The 25,653-nt window shown below is 49.8% G+C and overlaps 1 protein-coding gene across 6 annotated transcripts in view; it reads left to right on the top strand.

Annotated features, from left to right (window-relative positions):
* NSD3 (nuclear receptor binding SET domain protein 3) overlaps positions 1-25,653 on the top strand; it is a 223,786-nt gene that overhangs the window by 163,211 nt on the left and 34,922 nt on the right. For all 6 annotated transcript variants that reach the window (XM_075346392.1, XM_075346391.1, XM_075346390.1 and 3 more), the window contains 2 exons: positions 3,503-3,619; positions 3,845-3,986. In XM_075346392.1, the coding sequence (XP_075202507.1) occupies positions 3,503-3,619; positions 3,845-3,986 (259 nt within the window). The remainder of the gene's footprint in view (positions 1-3,502; positions 3,620-3,844; positions 3,987-25,653) is intronic.

The raw sequence follows: 25,653 nt of genomic DNA, 5'->3' as shown, positions 1-25,653 counted from the left end.
ATCAAAACGCAGGTGGAAAAGCATGTAAAATGCGCTGAAAACGCATCAAAAACGCGGTAAATACACATGCGTTTTCAGCGCTAAATTTCTGAAAAAGGCAACTTTGGTCAAATCAATTAAGCCAAAAACGTGCGTTCTGAACTGCAAGTAGTAGAACGCAAAGTGGGGCCCTAGCCTTATAGTTTCAATATAATCAGTGGTTTATCAGCAGAAAATTATCGCTACATGACAAAATTACTTCTGCCTCCTGGTCCAACCCCACCACTGATTAGCAGCTTTCTGTCAATATACAGTGTACACAGAAAGCTGCTAATCAGTGGTGTGTGAGGTTATACACAGCTCAGCATTCTGCACTCTGCTGGATCTGCCACAGAGAAAGCTGTGATTAGATCACAATTGGAGAACCCAGTAATCTCAGTGATACATCACTGCAATCAGGGTCTCTGCCCTCTACATCACTGAAGAAACCTGATTCTTTTTAACCCCCATAAAACCCTATGGTGGATATATCAGTCATGGAACAGATCAGGGTGTGTGTAGTAGGTTCAGAAGCTGACCCTGCTGCAAATTCTGGCTAAATTAACTGGCATCAATGTCTTAGCTGAGCTCCACCCGCTGCTGTTAACCATGTAGATGCTACTGTCATCCTCTGACAGCGGCATCTTAATTTTAGGACATGATATGCGAATTAATAATGAATCCTATAACCACTGCAGTTACTATGCTAATTATGCCTGTGACTAGTCGATGGGGTATTTTTTCCCCAGACTAGTCAACCCTCTTTTCCTGTTATCACGCCCCTTTGGGCAAAATAACAACATGATTTCTGTGAGGCGGCGTCACCGCCAGATTCTGGAAATCTCAAGTATTTGCACGGCTTTGGTCACTCACATTGAACTTCCGAAGTCGGGTGTACACACCTTGACTTCAGTGAGGTGCACTGCGCATGATCAGAAGAATAGCTTCTGCACTTCCGCCGACCCAGAGCAACGCCATAAAAACATGAAAACAAGAGAGGGTGAGTATAATACAGGGGGCAGGGGACGTACACTCCAGCGCTGAGAAAAATCCAAAGCCCAATGCCAAAGTAGTGCGTTAAGTAAGGAACCTGTCAGGTGCAATATGCACCCAGAACCACGAGCAGTTCTGGTATACACCCATAGGGTGTGCTTACAGTCATATGAAAAAGTTTGGGCACCCCTATTAATGTTAACCTTTTTTCTTTATAACAATTTGGGTTTTTGCAACAGCTATTTCAGTTTCATATATCTAATAACTGATGGACTGAGTAATATTTCTGGATTGAAATGAGGTTTATTGTACTAACAGAAAATGTGCAATCCGCATTTAAACAAAATTTGACCGGTGCAAAAGTATGGGCACCCTTATCAATTTCTTGATTTAAACACTCCTAACTACTTTTTACTGACTTACTAAAGCACTAAATTGGTTTTGTAACCTCATTGGGCTTTGAACTTCATAGGCAGGTGTATCCAATCATGAGAAAAGGTATTTAAGGTGGCCACTTGCAAGTTGTTCTCCTATTTGAATCTCCTATGAAGAGTGGCATCATGGGCTCCTCAAAACAACTCTCAAATGATCTGAAAACAAACATTATTCAACATAGTTGTTCAGGGGAAGGTACAAAAAGTTGTCTCAGAGATTTAAACTGTCAGTTTCCACTGTGAGAAACATAGTAAGGAAATGGAAGAACACAGGTACAGTTCTTGTTAAGCCCAGAAGTGTCAGGCCAAGAAAAATATCAGAAAGGCAGAGAAGAAGAATGGTGAGAACAGTCAAGGACAATCCACAGACCACCTCCAAAGACCTGCAGCTTCATCTTGCTGCATAAGTGGCAATGTGGATCGGTCAACAATACAGCGCACGTTGCACAAGGAGAAGCTGTATGGGAGAGTGATGCGAAAGAAGCCGTTTCTGCAAGCACACCACAAACCGTAACCTGAGGTATGCAAAAGCACATTTGGACAAGCCAGTGACATTTTGGAAGAAGGTCCTGTGGACTGATGAAACAAAGATTGAGTTGTTTGGTCATACAAAAAGGCGTTATGCATGGAGGCAAAAAACACGGCATTCCAAGACAAGCACTCGCTACCCACAGTAAAATTTGGTGGAGGTTCCATCATGCTTTCGGGCTGTGTGGCCAATGCCGGCACCGGGAATCTTGTTAAAGTTGAGGGTTGCATGGATTTAACTTAGTATCAGCAGATTCTTGACAATAATGTGCAAGAATCAGTGATGAAGTTGAAGTTACGCAGGAGATGGATATTTCAGCAAGACAATGATCCAAAACACCGCTCCAAATCTACTCAGGCATTCATGCAGAGGAACAATTACAATGTTCTGGAATGGCCATCCCAGTCCCCAGACCTGAATATCATTGAAAATCTGTGGAATGATTTGAAGTGGCTGTCCATGCTCGGCGACCATCAAACTTAACTGAACTGGAATTGTTTTGTAAACAGGAATGGTCAAATATACCTTCATCCAGGATCCAGGAACTCATTAACAGCTACAGGAAGCCACTAGAGGCTGTTATTTTTGCAAAAGGAGGATCTACAAAATATTAATGTCACTTTTATGTTGAGGTGCCCATACTTTTGCATCGGTCAAATTTTGTTTAAATGTGGATTGCACATTTTCTGTTAGTACTATAAACCTCATTTCAATCCAGAAATATTACTCAGTCCATCAGTTATTAGATATATGAAACTGAAATAGCTGCTGCAAAAACCCAAATTGTTATAAAGAAAAAAGGTTAACATTAATAGGGGTGCCCAAACTTTTTCATATGACTGTACATACTAAGGGTCTGACTAGCCAAGGGAACTAACCCCTTGTGACTAGTCCCTGGCCTCATTAGCATATCATAAAGGATATTTAGAAATACTACTAGATACAGGAACGGTTAGGCAGGGAATAGCAATATACACCCAGAACTGCTTGTGGTTCTGGGTGCATATTGTACCTAACAGGTTCCCTTTAAAAGTGGTTAAGTGAACATGCCTAAGGCTAGGGACACATAAGAGTATGGAATCCGATGCGAGAGCATCGCATGTGATATGCTAATGACCCTCGGCTCCCACTATGCTGCCAGCGTGTGCCGAATGTCATCATACTGTGATCTGATGCTACGATCGGATCACAGCTACAGAGGAGAGGGAGGAACTAGTCTCCTCCATTATCAGCTGATGCGATTATTGCACTGCACTCCAGTGTCATCCGAGTGCAGTGCAATGTTTCACTCGCACCCATAGACTTGTATGGGTGCAAGTTTATACGGATCGCATTACAGTCACAGTATGCTGCGATTGTTTTCTCGGTCCAATTAGGGCTGAGAAAAAAATTGCAGATGGAAGTGATCCCGTTTTACTCGCCGTGTTTCCTAGTCCTAATACTCAGATTGTGTCAAGTATAGGATTCCCTTGACGTGTGGGGAAAACGACCTAAATCTGGGATCATCCATCTTCTTACCTGTTCACAGGGTGAATTGGTAAATGAGTATGTTGGGGAGCTGATCGATGAGGAGGAGTGCAGACTACGCCTGAAACGCGCCCATGAAAATGGAATCACCAACTTCTACTTGTTGACAGTCACAAAGGTGAGAGCAAGTTTATCGCTTCAAGAATAGCCTGGTTAAAAAAAAAAACTAATGCTAAAAGTTTGGTGGCAAAGTTGGAGAGGTTATCTTCTTTTAGGATATGCGCCCACTAAAGTGATACTATTACCAGACATGCACACACATGGTAGGCGTACCCCCTGGAGGACCTGCATCTTCGTATACCTCTTTCTTGGTAGCACGCTTATTGTAATGACTTTGTTTCAGGATCGTATCATCGATGCCGGACCTAAAGGGAATTACTCGCGATTCATGAACCACAGCTGTAACCCAAACTGTGAAACGCAGAAGTGGACGGTAAACGGTGACGTCAGAGTTGGGCTGTTTGCCGTTTGTGACATACCTCAAGGTACAATACTTCTTCTCACTGCCTATCTATCCAATACCTGTAAATCTTTATAGATGTTAAAGTGATATATTTCAAAACATCTTAGTATATTCAGTTTGAGTGTTCGCTATCTTCATTCACACTCGTTTTGTATCCGTACTGGGCAGAGAAGGGGGATATCTGAATTTCTGCAGTGCATACATGCAGATATCAGCTGCATAGAGAAATCTAGATATACCAAAAATGAGAGGTACAAGCTGTCTGTGTCTGGAAAGGGATCTTGTTAATGAAGTCATGTGATTACAGCAGCCTCTGCACTGGATAGAGAAGATAATCTGCAGTGTGAGAGAACAAAAAGAAGTGGATAGTGATATATCCTCTTAGCAGGCTTTTAGAAACGGTTACGAGTAACTAGGCTCAAGTTCTGTTTGGGCTGAAATATGCGTTAACCCTTTTAATATGTCTTAACAGTGATGATGTTGAGTAGATACGGGTGTAGCCGATAAGTGCTTGCTTCTATTTTCTCTGGTTTTACTGGATTAACCCCTTAACGACCGCGGGCCGTAAAATTACGTCCTCGCGGTCATAATGTTACTGCCCGCGGTCTGCCAGCAGCATCATGCTGCGATCGGCACACATCTCAGCTGATTTTCACAGCTGAGATGTGTGCCTGCTAGGCACGAGCAGAATCGTTATCTGCTCGTGCCGTTTAACCCCTTATATGGCGCTGTCAAAATGTGACAGCGCCATTATAAGCGCGATCGCGGTAAGCATTTACTTACCGCCTGATACCGGAAGTCACGTGACGCGATCACGTGACTCCCGATAGTTGTCATGGTAGCACAGGGTCATGTGATGACTCCTGTACTACACCTGACTTGCTTTCTCTTTTGCTGTGCCAGCGGCACAGCAAAAGAGAAAGAGAGCGTATCTGCTGTTTACAGCCTTGTAGCTGTGATCAGCAGATACTGCAGAGCGATCGGAATGCTGATCGCAATAGCCCCCTAGGGGGACTAGTAAAATAAAAAAAAAAAGTTAAAAAAAAGTTTTAAAAAATTAAAAAAAACCCTAAAAGTTCAAATCACCCCCCATTCGCCCCATTGAAAATTAAAGGGTTAAAAAAATAAAAAATATACACACATTTGGTATCGCCGCGTTCAGAAACGCCCGATCTATCAAAATATAAAATCAATTAATCTGATCAGTATACGGCGTAGCAGCAAAAAAATTTCAACCGCCAAAACGGTGTTTTTTTGTCGCCACAACTTTTGCGCAAAATGCAATAAGAGGCGATCAAAACGTAGCATCTGCGCAAAAATGGTACCGTTAAAAACGTCAGCTCGAGACGCAAAAAATAAGCCGTCATTGAGCCATAGATCTCGAAAAATGAGAACGCTACAGGTCACGGAATATGGCGTAAAACGTGCGCCACTTTTTTCGGACAAACTTCCGATTTTTTTTTAACCCCTTATATAAAAGTAAACCTATACATGTTTGGTGTCTACGAACTCGCACTGACCTGAGGCATCACACCCACACATCAGTTTTACCATATAGTGAACACAGTGAATAAAATATCTCAAAAACCATAGTGCTATCGCACTTTTTTTGCAATTTTTCTGCATTTGGAATTTTTTTGCCGTTTTCTAGTACACTATATGGTAAAACTGATGATTTCATTTAAAAGTACAGCTCGTTCCGCAAAAAATGAGCTCTCACATGACCATATTGGCTGAAAAATAAAAAAGTTACGTCTCTCAGAAAAAGAATGGCGAAAAAAAAACCGGAAAGCAAAAAATCGGCCGGTCGTGAAGGGGTTAAGGACGGCTTTGCACGTTGCAACATCGCACGTGCAATGTCGGTGGGGTCAAATCGAAAGTGACGCACATCCGGCGTCACTTTCGACATCGTTGTGTGTAAATTCTAGATGATACGATGAACGAGCGCAAAAGCGTCGTTATCGTATCATCGCTGCAGGCTCCGACTTTTCCATAATTATGCTGCCGCGACAGGTACGATGTTGTTCCTCGTTCCTGCGGCAGCACACAGCGCTGTGTGTGAAGCCGCAGGAGCGAGGAACTTCACCTTACCTACCGCCGGCGGCTCTACGGAAGGAAGGAGGTGGGCGGGATGTTTACATCCTGCTCATCTCCGCCCCTCCGCCGCTGTTGGCCGCCTGCCGTGTGACGTCGCTATGACGCTGCACGACCCGCCCCCTTAGGAAGGAGGCGGGTCGCCAGCCAGAGCGACGGTCGCAGGGCAGGTGAGTGCATGTGAAGCTGGCATAGCGATAATTTTCGCTACGCCAGCTATCACAAGATATCGTACCTGCGACGGGGGCGGGGACTATCACGTGCGACATCGCAGCATCGGCTTGCGATGTCGCAACGTGCAAGGCCCGCCTAAGGCTCAAATCTGCAGAGTCAGCAACAGAGCAGCGCGCATTGTCAGTGAGTAGTGTCAGATCAGAATGCGCTGTGGCGTTCAGAGTCCAGCATTGCCTCTGCAAGTGGCATCACTTTCGGTGGTGGCGCTGGTCTCTGAATACTCTGACACCGTGCACTCATAATGCACACTGCTCTGTTGCTGGCTCTGTAGATCTGAGCAGGAACACAGTGCACTGTGCACATCGCACAATGACAGCACATAGGGACCAGCCCAGTCCCCGAATTAAGCATCACTGATGATGCTTCTTTTTAGAGAGGGGGCAAAGGCTGAAACAGTGACCGCAGCCTCTGCCCCCTGATGACGCTTCATTCGTGTATCCCAGTATGCGCTGGAATTCTTAGTGAAGTGTCATCAGAGGGGAAGTAAAATTAGGAAGGAAATTACTTTACACTGAGGCACTAAATAGATTAAAATGTCTTTGACCTTCGGACCACCCTTTTAAAGAGGACCAACCACCAGGATTTTCCTATATAAACTAAAGCCAGTGCTATACTGGCGCTATCATGCTGATTCTATACATACCTGTAGTTGTGAGATCGGATGTATAGTTTCTGAAATACAGGCAAGTAAAGTTTGTGAAATGCACTGTTATTTGATTGATAGCAGCTACAGAATATCTAATAGGTGGGTCGGGATTTGCTAGTTATTCTTGCCCCTGTCTGCTGCCTGTCCTTCCTCCCCCTGTCCTTCCTCCCCCTGTAATAACAGAGAGAGGGGAGGAAGGACAGGCAGCAGACAGGGGCGGGAATAACTAGCAAATCCCGACCCACCTATTAGAAATTCAGTAGCTGCTGTCAATCAAGTAACAGTGCATTTCACAAGCTTTATTTGCCTGTATTTCAGAAATTAAATATCTGATCTCACAACTAAAGGTATGTATAGAATCAGCATGATAGCACCAATATAGCACTGTCTTTAGTTTATCTATTAAAATCTTGGTGGATGGTCCTCTTTAAGCTTTTTTTTTTTTAACATTTCTGAACTAAAAAAACACCTGTAATAAACATATGAACATACCCTAAGAGCTTTCGCATTTGCCTGTGTGAAGAAGCAGGAGAACGGCAGAGGGGCATGCTAGCAGGCAGGGATGGATCTGTAGTCCATATCCTGCCACTGTATGTCTTTACATGACAAAAGCAGGAGGGGTTTGGGGGTAAATTGTTGTGTATAAAGTGCTGTGTAGCTACATATGGAAATACAGTCATAGCCAAAAGAGTTGGCACCCTTGAATTGGTTCCAGAAAATAAAGATCAGCTCTGGTCAGGAGAATAGTAAGGCATGGGACTCTGCCATCTCTACCATTAGGGGTAACCCTGAGGTTAGGGATAGCCTAAAATCCCCTGGTGTGAGGGACAGTGACCCTGCAGTCATATTGAGATATTTTAGAGTGCTTTTATTGCAGTACCCTGAACGCAGACTTCTGGCATGTTTTGGACTTATCCAGTCGTCTTTTCCTTTTCCCAAACTATAGTTATTTTTATATCCTCTCTGATTTCCATCCCTATTCCTTTGGATCCTAAAACTTGTTTATGTGAGATACTAGAGGAGGAAACATGGAGTCACCGCACTAGAATCCTTCTCAGAGAAACTTTATTCCTTGCCAGCAATGAGATGGATTGGTAAATCCCCTCCTCCCCTCCAACATTAAGGTCCTGGGTAGATATTGTCAAGAAAATAATCCCAGATAAATAAAAAGTATACAATAATAGAGGATGTCTCCAAAAGTTTGGGACACATGGAACTCATCAATGTCATCAATCGCTTATAACTGATTCTCAGCCTTTATTACAAGGTCATGAGATATATTCAGATTCGAGAAGCAGGTAAGAGTCAGATGACCATCAGCATAAGGCTCTGATGTTGATATTTGTTTATGTATATACTGCAGGATTATTAGGCAAGTGAGTATTTTGATCACATGATACTTTTCTTTGTCGCTCCATTGGGAGACCCAGACAATTGGGTGTATAGCTTCTGCCTCCGGAGGCCACACAAAGTATTACCCTTTAAAAAGTGTAACCCCTCCCCTCTGCCTATACACCCTCCCGTGCATCACGGGCTCCTCAGTTTTTATGCTTTGTGTTGAAGGAAGCACACATTCACTCAAGCTCCCATTTTAGTCAGCAGCAGCTGCTGATTGTATCGGATGGAAGAAAAGAGGGCCCCCACAGGGCCCCCGGCATGCTCCCTTCTCACCCCACTAAGTCGGCGGTGCTGTTAAGGTTGAGGTACCCATTGCGGGTACAAAGGCTGGAGCCACATGCCGTTTTCCTTCCCCATCCCTTAGAGGCTCTGGGAGAAGTGGGATCCTATCCGGTCACCATTCACTGGGACCGGGCTCCCTCCGCAGCCCCTGGGGGAATCTGCCGGACAGGAGACTTGGTATCATCAGGGACAAGGCCCTGCATCTAAAGGTACTCTGTGTCCCCTTGGGGACGGTGCATGGAGCGCCTGTGTCACAGACGCTGCAGCGGCTGCTGTTTTTTTGTGACGACCGGGACTACCGCGCCGACCGCGCCTGTTTGCCGGCCGCGTTATTAACTTTAGTCCCCGGCTTCATGCGGCCTAGTACCATAACTCCCGCCCCCGGGCCTGCCAGTCAGGGGTAAGGGCGGGACGGTCGACTGGACGTCGGCAGTGAGGGCTGGAGCATACTTAGGTGTTCTCCTCCCCCCTCACTGATCACTGTGGGGCACCAGATTCCCGCACTTTATTAGTCGCCGCCCACGGCTCCCTCCTCCCCTGAGAGCTCCGGCAGCCATTTTTACAATCACTTCTGCCGGTGGAGGATTTCAGAACGAGCTCTGCAGCTCTGGGAGGCCGAAGGCAGGGAATTTGGTGGACACACAACCGCTTTGGGCGGTCGGTAAGCCACACCGGTTACCCGGTGCTGGTCCCCCTGGGGTGCCGAAGTGTATATATATATATATATATATATATATATATATATATTTGTATACATTTTCTCTGTTCGGCCGCACTGTTTTGCTTTTGGCTATATACCCTCAGTGATCACTCTCCGAGGAGACAACAGCATGTCGTCCGCAAAGAGCAAGGGTGCCAAGACACAGGGTTATTTTGCAACCTGTACCTCTTGTGCGGCTATGTTACCTGCAGGTTCCACTTACCCTCACTGTGAACAATGCTCGGCCCCTGTTGCACTCGCTCAGCCGGAGCCTCGGGCACTGGTGGGACCCTCGGCTCAGGTAGAACCCCCTGCTTCCACTGTCCAGGTGGCAGGGACAGAGTTTGCAGTTTTGGCTGAGAAACTCTGAGTCGCTTTCACAATCCATGGCTCAGTCTATGGACAGATGGTCTGCTAAGATACTAGAAGCCTTGCAGTCCAGACCGGTCCTTACACAGGCCTCGGGCACTGTGAGTTCATCGCCCCCAGGCCCCCCTCGGTCTGCGCAGCAGCGTGCTCCTGGGGTGACACCTAGGTCTCACGGGGAGGACTCCGACACGGACCGCAGTCCCAGACCGGCTAAGCGGGCTCGCTGGGAACCTTCCCCGACTTCATCACACTGTTCGGGGTCTCAACTTGAGGACTCTCTGGAGGATGAAGCGGAGGTCGCAGCTCAGGGCTCTGACCCTGACGTTGCTCTCAATCTTGATACACCGGAAGGGGACGCCATAGTAAATGACCTTATAGCGTCCATCAACCAGGTGTTAGATCTATCTCCCCGCCTCCACCTGTAGAGGAGTCAGCTTCGCAGCATTAGAAACACCAGTTCAGGTTTCCCAAACGTACACGGAGTGCGTTTTTCGATCACTCTAACTTCAGAGATGCTGTCCAGAAGCACAGAGCATTTCCGGACAAGCGCTTTTCTAAGCGCCTTACTGACACGCGTTACCCCTTCCCCGCTGACGTAGTTAAGGGTTGGGCTCAATGTCCCAAGGTGGATCCTCCAGTATCTAGACTGGCGGCTAGATCCGTAGTATCAGTGGCAGATGGTTCATCGCTCAAGGATGCCACTGACAGGCAGATAGAACTCCTGATGAAATCCATCTATGAAGCCACAGGCGCGTCTTTTGCCCCAGCCTTTGCAGCAGTGTGGGCACTCCAAGCTATCTCAGCTTGTCTGTCTGAGATTAATGCGGTCACACGTACCTCTGCTCCGCAAGTTGCGTCTTTGACTTCTCAGGCGTCGGTATTTTCATCCTACGCCATGAATGCAGTCCTGGACTCTGCGAGCCGTACAGCGGTAGCGTCCGCCAATTCGGTGGCAGTCCGCAGGGCCATGTGGCTACGCGAATGGAAGGCAGACTCTTCTTCCAAGAAGTTCTTAACCGGTTTGCCATTTTCTGGCGACCGTTTGTTTGGCGAGCGATTGGATGAAATTATTAAGCAATCCAAGGGAAAGGACTCGTCCTTACCCCAGTCCAAACCAAACAGACCTCAGCAACGAAAAATTCAATCGAGGTTTCGGTCCTTTCGGCCCTCAGCCAGGTCCCAATCATCCACGTCCAACAGGCCACAGAAGGGCCAGAGGAACTCTGATGCATGGCGGTCTAAGTCACGTCCTCCAAAGACCGCCGGAGGCACCGTCTCCAAGGCGGCCTCCTCATGACTTTCGGCCTCCCCAAACCGCATCCTCGGTCGGTGGCAGGCTCTCCCGCTTTTGCGACGCCTGGTGGCCACATGTCCAAGACCGATGGGTGAGAGGCATTCTGTCTCACGGTTACAGGATAGAGCTCAGCTCTCGTCCTCCGACTCGTTTCTTCAGAACATCCCCGCCCCCCGAGCGAGCCGATGCACTTTGTCAGGCGGTGAACACTCTGAAGACAGAAGGAGTTGTGATCCCCGTTCCCCTTCAAGAACGTGGTCATGGTTTTTACTCCAACTTGTTCATGGTGCCAAAAAAAAAAAAAAAAAAAAAAAAGGACGGATCATTCCGTCCCGTTCTGGACCTCAAACTGCTCAACAGACACGTGAGCACCAGACGGTTTCGGATGGAATCTCTCCGCTCTGTCATCGCTTCGATGTCCCAAGGAGACTTCCTAGCATCAATCGACATCAGGGATGCTTATCTCCATGTGCCGATTGCACCGGAGCATCAACGCTTCCTGTGTTTCGCCATCGGGGACGAACACCTTCAGTTTGTGGCACTGCCTTTCGGCCTGGCGACAGCCCCACGAGTCTTCACCAAGGTCATGGCATCCGTGGTGGCGGTCCTACACTCTCAGGGCCACTCGGTGATCCCTTACTTAGACGATCTCCTAGTCAAGGCTCCCTCCCGGGCGGCATGCCAACACAGCCTGACCATTGCTCTGGAGACTCTCCAGAGGTTCGGGTGGATCATCAATTTCCCAAAGTCAAAATTGACACCGACCCAATCACTGACTTACCTCGGGATGGAGTTTCATACTCTCTCAGCGATAGTCAAGCTTCCGCTGGACAAACAGCGTTCGCTGCAGACAGGGGTGCACTCTCTTCTTCGGGCCCAGTCACACCCCTTGCGGCGCCTCATGCACTTCCTAGGGAAGATGGTGGCAGCAATGGAGGCAGTTCCCTTTGCGCAGTTTCATCTGCGTCCACTTCAATGGGACATTCTCCGCAAATGGGACAGGAGGTCGACGTCCCTAGACAGGAACGTATCTCTTTCACTGACAACCAAAACCTCTCTTCAGTGGTGGCTTCTTCCCACTTCTTTGTCGAGGGGAAAATCCTTCCTGCCCCCATCCTGGGCTGTGGTCACGACGGACGCGAGTCTGTCAGGGTGGGGAGCGGTTTTTCTCCACCACAGGGCTCAGGGAACCTGGACTCCGACAGAGTCCTCCCTTCAGATCAATGTTCTGGAGATAAGGGGAATGGTCTCTTCACCCGGACGTGTTTCGAGAGATCTGTCGCCGCTGGGGAACGCCGGACGTCGATCTCATGGCGTCTCGACACAACAACAAAGTCCCGGCATTCATGGCACGGTCTCAAGATCACAGAGCTCTGGCGGCGGACGCATTAGTTCAGGATTGGTCGCAGTTTCGACTGCCTTATGTATTTCCTCCTCTGGCACTGCTGCCCAGAGTGTTACGCAAGATCAGGTCCGACTGCCGCCGCGCCATCCTCGTCACTCCAGACTGGCCGAGGAGGTCGTGGTACCCGGATCTGTGGCACCTCACGGTGGGTCAACCGTGGGCGCTCCCAGACCGACCAGACTTGCTGTCTCAAGGGCCATTTTTCCATCTGAATTCTGCGGCCCTCAACCTGACTGTGTGGCCATTGAGTCCTGGCTCCTAGCGTCCTCAGGGTTATCTCAAGATGTCATCGCCACTATGAGACAGGCCAGGAAACCAACGTCCGCCAAGATCTATCACAGGACTTGGAGGATCTTCTTATCCTGGTGCTCTGATCAGGGTTTTACTCCCTGGCCGTTTGCCCTCGGCTCTCTCAAGGGACAAGTATCGGCGCTTTCCGTGTTTTTTCAAAAGCGTCTAGCCAGGCTTCCGCAGGTCCGCACGTTCCTGCAGGGAGTTTGCCACATAGTCCCACCTTACAAGCGTCCGCTGGAACCCTGGGATCTTAACAGAGTGCTAAATGCTCTTCAGAAACCACCTTTCGAGCCACTGCGGGATGTCTCTCTATCACGTCTTTTGCAGAAGGTGGCCTTTCTAGTGGCAGTTACATCACTCCGGAGAGTGTCTGAGCTTGCAGCGCTGTCATGCAAAGCCCCCTTCCTGGTTTTTCACCAGGATAAGGTGGTTCTGCGTCCGGTCCCGGAATTCCTTCCTAAGGTGGTATCCCCTTTTCATCTCAATCAGGATATCTCCTTACCTTCTTTTTGCCCTCATCCAGTTCACCAATGTGAAAAGTATTTGCATTTGTTAGATCTAGTAAGAGCACTCCGGCTTTACATTTCTCGCACGGCGCCCCTGCGCCGTTCTGATGCGCTCTTTGTCCTTGTCGCTGGCCAGCGTAAGGGGTCGCAGGCTTCCAAGTCAACCTTGGCTCGGTGGATCAAGGAACCGATTCTTGAAGCCTACCGTTCTTCTGGGCTTCCGATTCCTTCAGGGCTGAAAGCCCATTCTACCAGAGCCGTGGGTGCATCCTGGGCATTGCGGCACCAGGCTACGGCTCAGCAGGTGTGTCAGGCGGCTACCTGGTCGAGTCTGCACACTTTCACGAAACACTATCAGGTGCATGCATATGCTTCGGCAGATGCCAGCCTAGGTAGGCGAGTCCTTCAGGCGGCGGTTGCCCACCTGTAAGAGGGGGCCGTTTTTTCGGCTCTTTTTATCGAGGTATCCTTTTACCCACCCAGGGACTGCTTTTGGACGTCCCAATTGTCTGGGTCTCCCAATGGAGCGACAAAGAAGAAGGGAATTTTGTTTACTTACCGTAAATTCCTTTTCTTCTAGCTCCTATTGGAAGACCCAGCACCCGCCCCTGTTCCCTTCGGGCTGTTGTTCTTTTGTGTACAAATGTTGTTCATGTTGAATTGTTCTTTTGGTTCATGGGTCAGTTCTCCGAACATCCTTCAGATTGAATTTGCCTTAGACCAATTTATAAGTTTCCTCCTTCCTGCTTTTGCACCAAAACTGAGGAGCCCGTGATGCACGGGAGGGTGTATAGGCAGAGGGGAGGGGTTACACTTTTTAAAGTGTAATACTTTGTGTGGCCTCCGGAGGCAGAAGCTATACACCCAATTGTCTGGGTCTCCCAATAGGAGCTAGAAGAAAAGGAATTTACGGTAAGTAAACAAAATTCCCTTCTTTATACATGTCGTCCAACTCCAAGCTGTATAGGCTGAGAGCCAACTACCAATTAAGTAAATCAGGTGATGTGCATCTCTGTAATGAGGAGGGGTGCGGTGTAATGACAGCAACACCCTATATAAGGGGTGCTTAATTATTAGGCAACTTCCTTTCCTTTGGCAAAATGGGTCAGAAGAGAGATTTGACGGGCTCTGAAAAGTCCAAAATTGTGAGATGTCTTGCAGAGGGATGCAGCAGTCTTGAAATTGCCAAACGTTTGAAGCGTGATCACCGAACAATCAAGCGTTTCATGGCAAATATCCAACAAGGTCGCAAGAAGCGTGTTGGGCAAAAAAGGCGCAAAATAACTGCCCATGGATTGAGGAAAATCAAGCGTGAAGCTGCCAAGATGCCATTTGCCACCAGTTTGGCCATATTTCAGAGCTGCAACATTACTGGAGTATCAAAAAGCACAAGGTGTGCCATACTCAGGGACATTGCCAAGGTAAGGAAGGCGGAAAACGACCACCTTTGAACAAGAAACATAAGATAAAACGTCAAGACTGGGCCAAGAAATATCTTAAGAATGATTTTTCAAAGGTTTTATGGACTGATTAAATGACAGTGCATCTTGATGGGCCAGATGGATGGGCCAGAGGCTGGATCAGTAAAGGGCAGAGAGCTCCACTCCGACTCAGACGCCAGCAAGGGGGAGGTGGGGTACTGGTATGGGCTGGTATCATCAAAGATGAACTTGTGGGACCTTTTTGGGTTGAGGATGGAGTGAAGCTCAACTCCCAGACCTACTGCCAGTTTCTGGAACACAACTTCTTCAAGCCGTGGTACAGGAAGAAATCAGTATCGTTCAAGAACAACATGGTTTTCATGCAGGACAATGCTCCATCACATGCATCCAACTACTCCACGGCTGGCCAGTAAAGGTGTAAAAGATGGAAAAATAATGACATGGCCCCCTTGTTCACCTGATCTGAACCCCATAGAGGACCTGTGGTCCCTCATAAAATGTGAGCTCTACAGGGAGGGAAAACAGTATTTCTTTGTCGCTCCATTGGGAGACCCAGACAATTGGGTGTATAGCTTCTGCCTCCGGAGGCCACACAAAGTATTACACTTTAAAAAGTGTAACCCCTCCCCTCTGCCTATACACCCTCCCGTGCATCACGGGCTCCTCAGTTTTTATGCTTTGTGTTGAAGGAGGCACACATTCACTCAAGCTCCACATTTTAGTCAGCAGCAGCTGCTGATTACATCGGATGGAAGAAAAGAGGGCCCCAGGGCCCCCGGCATGCTCCCTTCTCACCCCACTAAGTCGGCGGTGCTGTTAAGGTTGAGGTACCCATTGCGGGTACAAAGGCTGGAGCCACATGCCGTTTTCCTTCACCATCCCTTAAAGGCTCTGGGAGAAGTGGGATCCTAACCGGTCATCCAGGCACTGGGACCGGGCTCCCTCCGCAGCCCCTGTGGGATTCTGACGGACAGGAGACTGAGTATCATCAGGGACAGGCCCTGCATCATAAAGGTACTCTGTGTCCCCTTGGGGACGGTGCATGGAGCACTTGGTCTCAGACGCTGCAGCGGCTGCTGTTTTTGTGTCACGATCGGGACTACCGCGCCGACCGCGCCTGCTTGCCGGCCGCGGTATTAAATTTAGTCCCCGGATTTTGCGGCCTAGTGCATTAAACTCCCGCCCCCGGGCCTGCCAGTCAGGGGTAAGGGCGGGATGGTCGGCCTGACGCCGACTGTGAGGGCTGGAGCATACTTTAGTGTCCTCCTCCCCCCTCACTCATCACTCTGGGGCACCAGATTCCCGCACTTTTTTGATCACGCCCACGGCTCCCTCCTCCCCTTAGAACGCCGGCAGCCATGTTTTAATCACATTCTGCCGGTGGAGGACTTCTGGCTGCAGATCTGGGAGACCCAAGGCAGGGGATTTGGTGGGCACACACACCGCTCTGGGCGGTCGGTAAGCAACACCGGTCACACGGTGCTGGTTCCCCTAGGGTGCCGAACTGTATATATATATATTATATTTGTATACTTTTTCTAGGTTCGGCCGCAGTGTTTAGCCTTTGGCTATATACCCTCAGTGATTACTCTCCTAGGAGAGAACAGCATGTCGGTCACAAGGAGCAAGGGTGCCAAGACACAGGGTTATTTTGCAACCTGTACCTCTTGTGCGGCTATGCTACCTGCAGGTTCCACCTACCCTCACTGTGAGCAATGCTCGGGCCCTGTGGCACTCGCTCAGCCGGAGCCTCGGGCACTGGTGGGACCCTCGGCCCAGGCAGAACCGCCGGCCTCCCCTGTCCAGGCGGCAGGGACAGAGTTTGCAGTTTTAGCTGAGAAACTCTCTGAGTCACTTTCACAATCCATGGCTCAGTCTATGGACAAATGGTCTGCTAAGATACTAGAAGCCTTACAGTCCAGACCGGCCCTTACACAGGCCCCGGGCACTGCGGGGTCATCGTCCCCAGGCCCCTCTCGGTCTGCGCCGCAGCATGCTCCTGGGGTGGGCCCTAGATATCACGTGGAGGACTCCGGCACGGACCGCAGTCCCAGACCGGCTAAGCAGGCTCGCTGGGAATCTTCCCCGACTTCATCACGCTGTTCGGGGTCTCAGCTTGAGGACTCTCTGGAGGATGAGGCAGAGGTCGCAGCCCAGGGCTCTGACCCTGACGTTGCTCTCAATGTTGATACACCTGAAGGGGACGCCATAGTAAATGACCTTATAGCATCAATCAACCAGGTGCTAGATCTATCTCCCCCGCCTCTACCTGTGGAGGAGTCGGCTTCACAGCAGGAGAAACACCAGTTTAGGTTTCCCAAACGTACACGGAGTGCTTTTTTCGATCACTCTAACTTCAGAGATGCTGTCCAGAAGCGCAGAGCTTTTCCGGACAAGCGCTTTTCTAAGCGCCTTAATGACACACGTTACCCCTTCCCCTCTGACGTAGTCAAGGGTTGGGCTCAATGTCCCAAGGTGGATCCTCCAGTCTCTAGACTGGCGGCTAGATCCGTAGTAGCAGTGGCTGACGGTTCATCGCTCAAGGATGCCACTGACAGGCAGATAGAGCTCCTAATGAAATCCATCTTTGAAGCCACAGGCGCGTCTTTCGCCCCGGCCTTTGCAGCCGTGTGGGCACTCCAAGCTATCTCAGCTTGTCTGTCTGAGATTAATGCGGTCACACGTACCTCTGCTCCGCAAGTAGCGTCTTTGACTTCTCAGGCGTCGGCTTTTTCGTCCTACGCCATGAACGCCGTCCTGGACTCTGCTAGCCGTACAGCGGTAGCATCCGCCAATTCGGTGGCAGTCCGCAGGGCCATGTGGCTGCGCGAATGGAAGGCAGACTCTGCTTCCAAGAAGTTCTTGACCGGCTTGCCTTTTTTCTGGCGACCGGTTGTTTGGCGAGCAATTGGATGAAATTATTAAGCAATCTAAGGGAAAGGACTCGTCCTTACCCCAATCCAAGCCAAAAAGACCTCAGCAACTGAAAATTCAGGCGAGGTTTCGGTCCTTTCGGCCCTCAGCCAGATCCCAATCATCCTCGTCCAACAGGCCACAGAAGAGCCAGAGGAACTCTTCTGCATGGCGGTCTAAGTCACGTCCTCCAAAGACCGCCGCAGGCACCGTCTCCAAGGCGGCCTCCTCATGACTTTCGGCCTCCACAAACCGCATCCTCGGTCGGTGGCAGGCTCTCCCGCTTTGGCGACGCCTGGTGGCCACATGTCCAAGACCGATGGGTGAGAGACATTCTGTCTCACGGTTACAGGATAGAGTTCTGCTCTCGTCCTCCGACTCGTTTCTTCAGAACATCTCCGCCCCCCGAGCGAGCCGATGCACTTGCTCAGGCGGTGGACACTCTGAAGACAGAAGGAGTTGTGATCCCCGTTCCCCTTCAGGAACGGAGTCGCGGTTTTTACTCCAACCTGTTCGTGGTGCCAAAAAAGGACGGATCATTCCGTCCCGTTTGGGACCTCAAATTGCTCAACAGACATGTAAAAACCAGACGGTTTCGCATGGAATCCCTCCGCTCTGTCATCGCCTCGATGTCACAAGGAGACTTCCTAGCATCAATCGACATCAGGGATGCCTATCTCCATGTGCCGATCGCACCAGAGCATCAATGCTTCCTGCGTTTCGCCATTGGGGACGAACACCTTCAGTTTTGTGGCACTGCCTTTCGGCCTGGCGACAGCCCCATGGGTCTTCACCAAGGTCATGGCATCCGTTGTGGCAGTCCTGCACTCTCAGGGCCACTCGGTGATCCCTTACTTAGACGATCTCCTGGTCGAGGCACCCTCCCGGGTGGCATGTCAACACAGCCTGGCCGTGGCTCTGGAGACTCTCCAGAGGTTCGGGTGGATCATCAATTTCCCAAAGTCAAAATTGACTCCGGCCCAATCACTGACTTACCTCGGGATGGAGTTTCATACTCTCTCAGCGATAGTCAAGCTTCCGCTGGACAAACAGCGTTCGCTGCAAGCTGGGGTGCACTCTCTCGTTCGGGCCCAGTCACACCCCTTGAGGCGCCTCATGCACTTCCTGGGGAAGATGGTGGCAGCGATGGAGGCAGTCCCCTTTGCGCAGTTTCATCTGCGTCCACTCCAATGGGACATTCTCCGCAAATGGGACAGGAGGTCGACGTCCCTAGACAGGAACGTCTCCCTTTCTCTGGCAGCCAAAACCTCTCTTCAGTGGTGGCTTCTTCCCACTTCTCTGTCGAAGGGAAAATCCTTCCTGCCCCCATCCTGGGCTGTGGTCACGACGGCCGCGAGTCTGTCAGGGTGGGGAGCGGTTTTTCTCCACCACAGGGCTCAGGGAACCTGGACTCCGACAGAGTCCTCCCTTCAGATCAATGTTCTAGAGATAAGGGCAGTGTACCTAGCCCTAAAGGCGTTCCATCGGTGGCTGGAGGGAAGGCAGATCCGCATACAGTCGGACAACGCCACGGCGGTCGCGTACATCAACCACCAGGGCGGCACGCGCAGCCGCCAAGCCTTCCAAGAAGTTCGGCGGATTCTGCTGTGGGCGGAGGCAACAGCCTCCACCATCTCCGCAGTTCACATCCCGGGCGTAGAAAACTGGGAAGCAGACTTTCTCAGTCGCCAGGGCATGGACGCAGGGGAATGGTCTCTTCAAGGGCCATTTTTCCATCTGAATTCTACGGCCCTCAACCTGACTGTGTGGCCATTGAGACCTGGCTACTAGCGTCCTCAGGCTTATCTCAAGATGTCATTGCCACTATGAGACAGGCCAGGAAACCAACGTCCGCCAAGATCTATCATAGGACTTGGAGGATCTTCTTATCTTGGTGCTCTGATCAGGGTTTTACCCCCTGGCCGTTTGCCTTACCCACTTTTCTGTCTTTCCTTCAATTCGGAATGGACAAGGGGTTGTCTCTCGGCTCTCTCAAGGGACAAGTATCGGCGCTATCCGTATTTTTTCAAAAGCGTCTAGCCAGGCTTCCGCAAGTCCGCACGTTCCTGCAGGGAGTTTGCCACATAGTCCCACCTTACAAGAGGCCGCTGGAACCATGGGATCTTAACAGAGTGCTAAAGGCTCTTCAGAAACCACCTTTCGAGCCACTGCGGGATGTCTCCCTTTCACGTCTTTCACAGAAGGTTGTCTTTCTAGTGGCAGTCACATCGCTCCGTAGAGTGTCGGAGTTGGCAGCGCTGTCATGCAAAGCCCCCTTCCTGGTTTTTCACCAGGATAAGGTGGTTCTGCGTCCGGTCCCGGAATTTCTCCCTAAGGTGGTATCCCCTTTTCATCTCAATCAGGATATCTCCTTACCTTCTTTTTGTCCTCATCCAGTTCACCAATGTGAAAAGGAGTTGCATTTGTTAGATCTAGTGAGAGCACTCCGGCTCTACATTTCTCGCACGGCGCCCCTGCGCCGTTCTGATGCGCTCTTTGTCCTTGTCGCTGGCCAGCATAAGGGGTCACAGGCTTCCAAGTCAACCTTGGCTCGGTGGATCAAGGAACCGATTCTTGAAGCCTACCGTTCTTCTGGGCTTCCGATTCCTGCAGGGCTGAAAGCCCATTCTACCAGAGCCGTGGGTGCGTCCTGGGCATTGCGGCACCAGGCTTCGGCTCAGCAGGTGTGTCAGGCGGCTACCTGGTCGAGTCTGCACACTTTCACGAAACACTATCAGGTGCATACCTATGCTTCAGCAGATGCCAGCCTAGGTAGGCGAGTCCTTCAGGCGGCGGTTGCCCACCTGTAAGAGGGGGCCGTTGTCGGCTCTTTTTATTGGGGTATTCTTTTACCCACCCAGGGACTGCTTTTGGACGTCCCAATTGTCTGGGTCTCCCAATGGAGCGACAAAGAAGGGAATTTTGTTTACTTACCGTAAATTCCTTTTCTTCTAGCTCCTATTGGGAGACCCAGCACCCGCCCCTGTTCTCTTCGGGCTGTTGTTCTTTGTGTACACATGTTGTTCATGTTGAATTGTTCTTTTGGTTCATGGTTTCAGTTCTCCGAATATCCTTCGGATTGAATTTACCTTAGACCAATTTATAAGTTTCCTCCTTCCTGCTTTTGCACCAAAACTGAGGAGCCCGTGATGCACGGGAGGGTGTATAGGCAGAGGGGAGGGGTTACACTTTTTAAAGTGTAATACTTTGTGTGGCCTCCGGAGGCAGAAGCTATACACCCAATTGTCTGGGTCTCCCAATAGGAGCTAGAAGAAAAGGAATTTACGGTAAGTAAACAAAATTCCCTTCACCTCTCGGAACAGTGTCTGGAGGCTGTGGTGGCTGCTGCTCGCAATGTTGATGGTAAACAGATCAAGCACCTGACAGAATCTATGGATGGTCGGCTGCTGAGTGTCATCATAAAGAAAGGTGGCTATATTGGTCACTAATTTTTGGGGTTTTGATTTTGCATGTCAGAAATGTTTATTTCTAAGTTTTGTGCAGTTATATCGGTTTACCTGGTGAAAATAAACAAGTGAGATGGGAATATATTTGGTTTTTATTAAGTTGCCTAATAATTCTGCACAGTAATAGTTACCTGCACAAACAGATATCCTCCTAAAGCCCACTTTACACGTTGCAATTAGTTGTACAATCGCATTTGCGATGTGACACGCCCAGGTTGCATACGGGATCTTATGAGATTGCACGTTGGTCGTTCATTTGCTGTCACACGTGCGTTAGTAGTCTATGTTAAATTGATCAATTTTGTGTGCGATCCTTTAGATCATGTGTTCTGTGACGTATGCATTGGGCACCTTTTTTTTTTTTTTATTTATTGACTTGCCAAGCGTGTGTACTGTGTAGGGATGCGTTTTTACTATGTCATCTGCCATTCAGCTCAGCTACATGGCCGCTAACAGCAGACACAGACAGCCATGTAGCAGCGGTGAATGGCAGATGACAGCAGACACAGACAGAGCCGCACTGTCAGAATGACCTCGGGTGAACCTCACCCGACTTCACGGTCATGCTGCGGCTCTGTCTGTGTCGCGCCCTGATTAGCGGTCACCTGTGAAGGACTCACCGGTGACCACTAATCTCCTAAGTGACTGAAGTTAGCAGCCCTCTCTCATACTCACCGATCCCCGATCCCCGGCGCTGCACGGCGTTCACACTGCTCCGGCGGCTTTTACTGTTTTGAAAAAGCCGGCCGCCCATTAAACAATCTCGTATTCCCTGCTTTCCCCGCCCACCGGCGCCTATGACTGGTTACAGTGAGGCACGCCCTTACTCTGAGTGACAGGTGTCACACTGCACCCAATCACAGCAGCCGGTGGGCGTGTCTATACTGTGTAGTGAAATAAATAATTAAATAATTAAAACAAACTGCGTGCGGTCCCCCCCAATTTTAAAACCAGCCAGATAAAGCCATATGGCTGAAGGCTGGTATTCTCAGGATGGGGAGCTCCACGTTATGGGGAGCCCCCCAGCCTAACAATATCAGCCAACAGCCGCCCAGAATTGCCGCATACATTATATGCGACAGTTCTGGGACTGTACCCGGCTCTTCCCGATTTGCCCTGGTGCGTTGGCAAATCGGGGTAATAAGGAGTTATTGGCAGCCCATAGCTGCCAATAAGTCCTAGATTAATCATGTCAGGCGTCTATGAGACACCTTCCATGATTAATCTGTAAATTACAGTAAATAAACACACACACCCGAAAAAATCCTTTATTAGAAATAAAAAACACAAACATATACCCTGGTTAACCACTTTAATCAGCCCCAAAAAGCCCTCCATGTCCGGCGGAATCCAGGATGCTCCAGCGTCGCTTCCAGCGCTGCTGCATGGAGGTGACCGGAGCTGCAGAATACACCGCCGCTCCGGTCACCTCCACGCAGGTAATGAAGACAGCCGCGCGATCAGCTGCTGTCACTGAGGTTACCCGCTGTCACTGGATCCAGCGGTGGCCGCGGGTAACCTCAGTGACAGCTCAGCTGATCGCGCTACTCACCGCCGCTCCTATCACCTCCACGCAGCAACTGAGGTGAGTAGCGCGATCAGCTGAGCTGTCACTGAGGTTACCCGCGGCCACCGCTGGATCCAGTGACAGCGGGTAACCTCAGTGACAGCAGCTGATCGCGCGGCTGTCTTCATTACCTGCGTGGAGGTGACCGGAGCGGCGGTGTATTCTGCAGCTCCGGTCACCTCCATGCAGCAGCGCTGGAAGTGACGCTGGAGCATCCTGGATTCCGCCGGACATGGAGGGCTTTTTGGGGCTGATTAAAGTGGTTAACCAGGGTATATGTTTGTGTTTTTTATTTCTAATAAAGGATTTTTTCGGGTGTGTGTGTTTATTTACTGTAATTTACAGGTTAATCATGGAAGGTGTCTCATAGACGCCTGACATGATTAATCTAGGACTTATTGGCAGCTATGGGCTGCCAATAACTCCTTATTACCCCGATTTGCCAACGCACCAGGGCAAATCGGGAAGAGCCGGGTACAGTCCCAGAACTGTCGCATATAATGTATGCGGCAATTCTGGGCGGCTGTTGGCTGATATTGTTAGGCTGGGGGGCTCCCCATAACGTGGAGCTCCCCATCCTGAGAATACCAGCCTTCAGCCGTATGGCTTTATCTGGCTGGTTTTAAAATTGGGGGGAACCGCACGCAGTTTTTTTTCATTATTTAATTATTTATTTCACTACACAGTATAGACACGCCCACCGGCTGCTGTGATTGGGTGCAGTGTGACACCTGTCACTCAGAGTGGGGGCGTGTCTCACTGTAACCAATCATAGGCGCCGGTGGGCGGGGAAAGCAGGGAATACCAGATTGTTTAATGGGCGGCCGGCTTTTTCAAAACAGTAAAAGCCGCCGGAGCAGTGTGAACGCCGTGCAGCGCCGGGGATCGGGCATCGGTGAGTATATGAGAGAGGGGGATAGACTGACATGGACAGAGAGTGAGGGACAAAGATAGTGACCGACTGACAGAGATTAGTGAATGACAGACATTGTGAGGCGCTTCAGAACGCAGCTTTTCAGCTGTGCTCTGAAGCGGACCTTTTTTAAGCTGCGGTGCAGAGCGCACACCTGCGCACATAGCATCAGACACCAAAATCGTATGAGGGATGTCACACGTTACAATTCACTAGGTTCGTGCAACAAAACGCTCAATTCTAGAGAATGATACGATGTGTTTGTGATCAACGGTTTTGCGTTCAATCCTGATCGCACGTAGCTGTCACACGCAGATACCTCACAAACGATGCCGGATGTGCGTCACTTACAACTTGACCCCAACGACGGATTGTGAGATATATTGAAGCGTGTGTAGCGGGCTTAAGATAGCCAAATCTAAAAAAACCCCTCCAACTTCCAAAAATATTACGGTAAGCTTTAATATTTATGAGTCTTTTGGGTTGATTGAGAACATAGTTGTTGATCAATAATAAAAAAAAAATCCTCTAAAATACAACTTGCCTAATAATTCTGCACACAGTGTAGTTTTGCTTCTTTTATCTTGCTATTCAGATTAGATGTGGAATGGTATAATGGTCTAATTAATATATACTGGATATTTATTGATCTACCGTATTTTTTGGGACCATAAGACGCACTTTTTTCCCCCCAAATGTTGGGGGAAAGTGGGGGGTGTGTCTTATGGTCTGAATATAGGGCTGCGGGGAATGAGGGTGCTGCGGTGGAGCGGGTCATCGGCGGCACAAGCAGGCTGTAGCAGCGCCTGCCGTGACCACGTGGACCTGCTCATTTAATATGCACGCCCATCCTCCCGCCCATCATCTCTCAGCTTGAAGCAGGCACTGACAGGTGGGTGGGGTGATGAGCGAGGGATAAACAGCCGGCCCGCATGATGACCCCTGGCAACTGCAGCCTGGAGTGATCATGTGCGGCTGTATTCACTGCACCCCGCACATCATCATCAGCGCGGGGAGCAGTGAATCAGTACACATTACTCACCGTTCCCCTGCAGCACCGCAATCTCCTCTGGTCTGTGCCGGTCAGCTGACTTGCGTGGAGGCTAGCGCCGCGCACAGCGATGACGTCATCGCTGTGCGCACGTGTCCACACGGGACAGACAGGAGGAGATTGCGTTGGTGCAGGGGAAGGGGGACGGCTCCACTCAGCGGCGCTGCCGCTGACATAGACGGTAAGAGGAGCGGTGCTGCAGGGAGTGAGGTGAGGTAAGGTGAGTATGAACGTTTATTTTTTTTTTATGTGCCACAGGATGCGGCCATACACCAGGATGATGGGGGTATATGAGCAGGATAGGGGTATATTATGAGCAGCCTGGGGAGTATATGAGCAGGTTGGGGAGTATATGAGCAGGATGGGGAGTATATGAGCAGGCTTGGGAGTATATGAGCAGGCTGGGGAGTATATGAGCAGGATGGGGAGTATATGAGCAGCAATGGGGAGTATATGAGCAGCATGGGGAGTATATGAGCAGGCTGGGGAGTATATGAGCAGGCTGGCGAGTATATGAGCAGGATGGGGAGTATATGAGCAGCCTGGGGAGTATATGAGCAGGATAGGGAGTATATGAGCAGCCTGGGGAGTATATGAGCAGCAATGGGGAGTATATGAGCAGCATGGGGAGTATATGAGCAGCATGGGGAGTATATGAGCAGCAATGGGGAGTATATGAGCAGCAATGGGGAGTATATGAGCAGCAATGGGGAGTATATGAGCAGCAATGGGGAGTATATGAGCAGCCTGGGGAGAATATGAGCAGCCTGGGGAGTATATGAGCAGCAATGGGGAGTATATGAGCAGCAATGGAGAGTATATGAGCAGCAATGGGGAGTATATGAGCAGCAATGGGGAGTATATGAGCAGCAATGGGGAGTATATGAGCAGCAATGGGGAGTATATGAGCAGCCTGGGGAGTATATGAGCAGCCTGGGGAGTATATGAGCAGCAATGGGGAGTATATGAGCAGCAATGGGGAGTATATGAGCAGCAATGGGGAGTATATGAGCAGGCTGGGGAGTATATGAGCAAGCTGGGGAGCATATGAGCAGCAATGGGGAGTATATGAGCAGCAATGGGGAGTATATGAGCAGCCTGGGGAGTATATGAG

The sequence above is a fragment of the Anomaloglossus baeobatrachus genome, chromosome 4, assembly GCF_048569485.1.
Source record: "Anomaloglossus baeobatrachus isolate aAnoBae1 chromosome 4, aAnoBae1.hap1, whole genome shotgun sequence".
Lineage (NCBI taxonomy): Eukaryota > Metazoa > Chordata > Amphibia > Anura > Aromobatidae > Anomaloglossus > Anomaloglossus baeobatrachus.
Note: the sequence above shows the minus strand (reverse complement) of the source record. Positions and strands in the feature narration are given on the sequence as shown.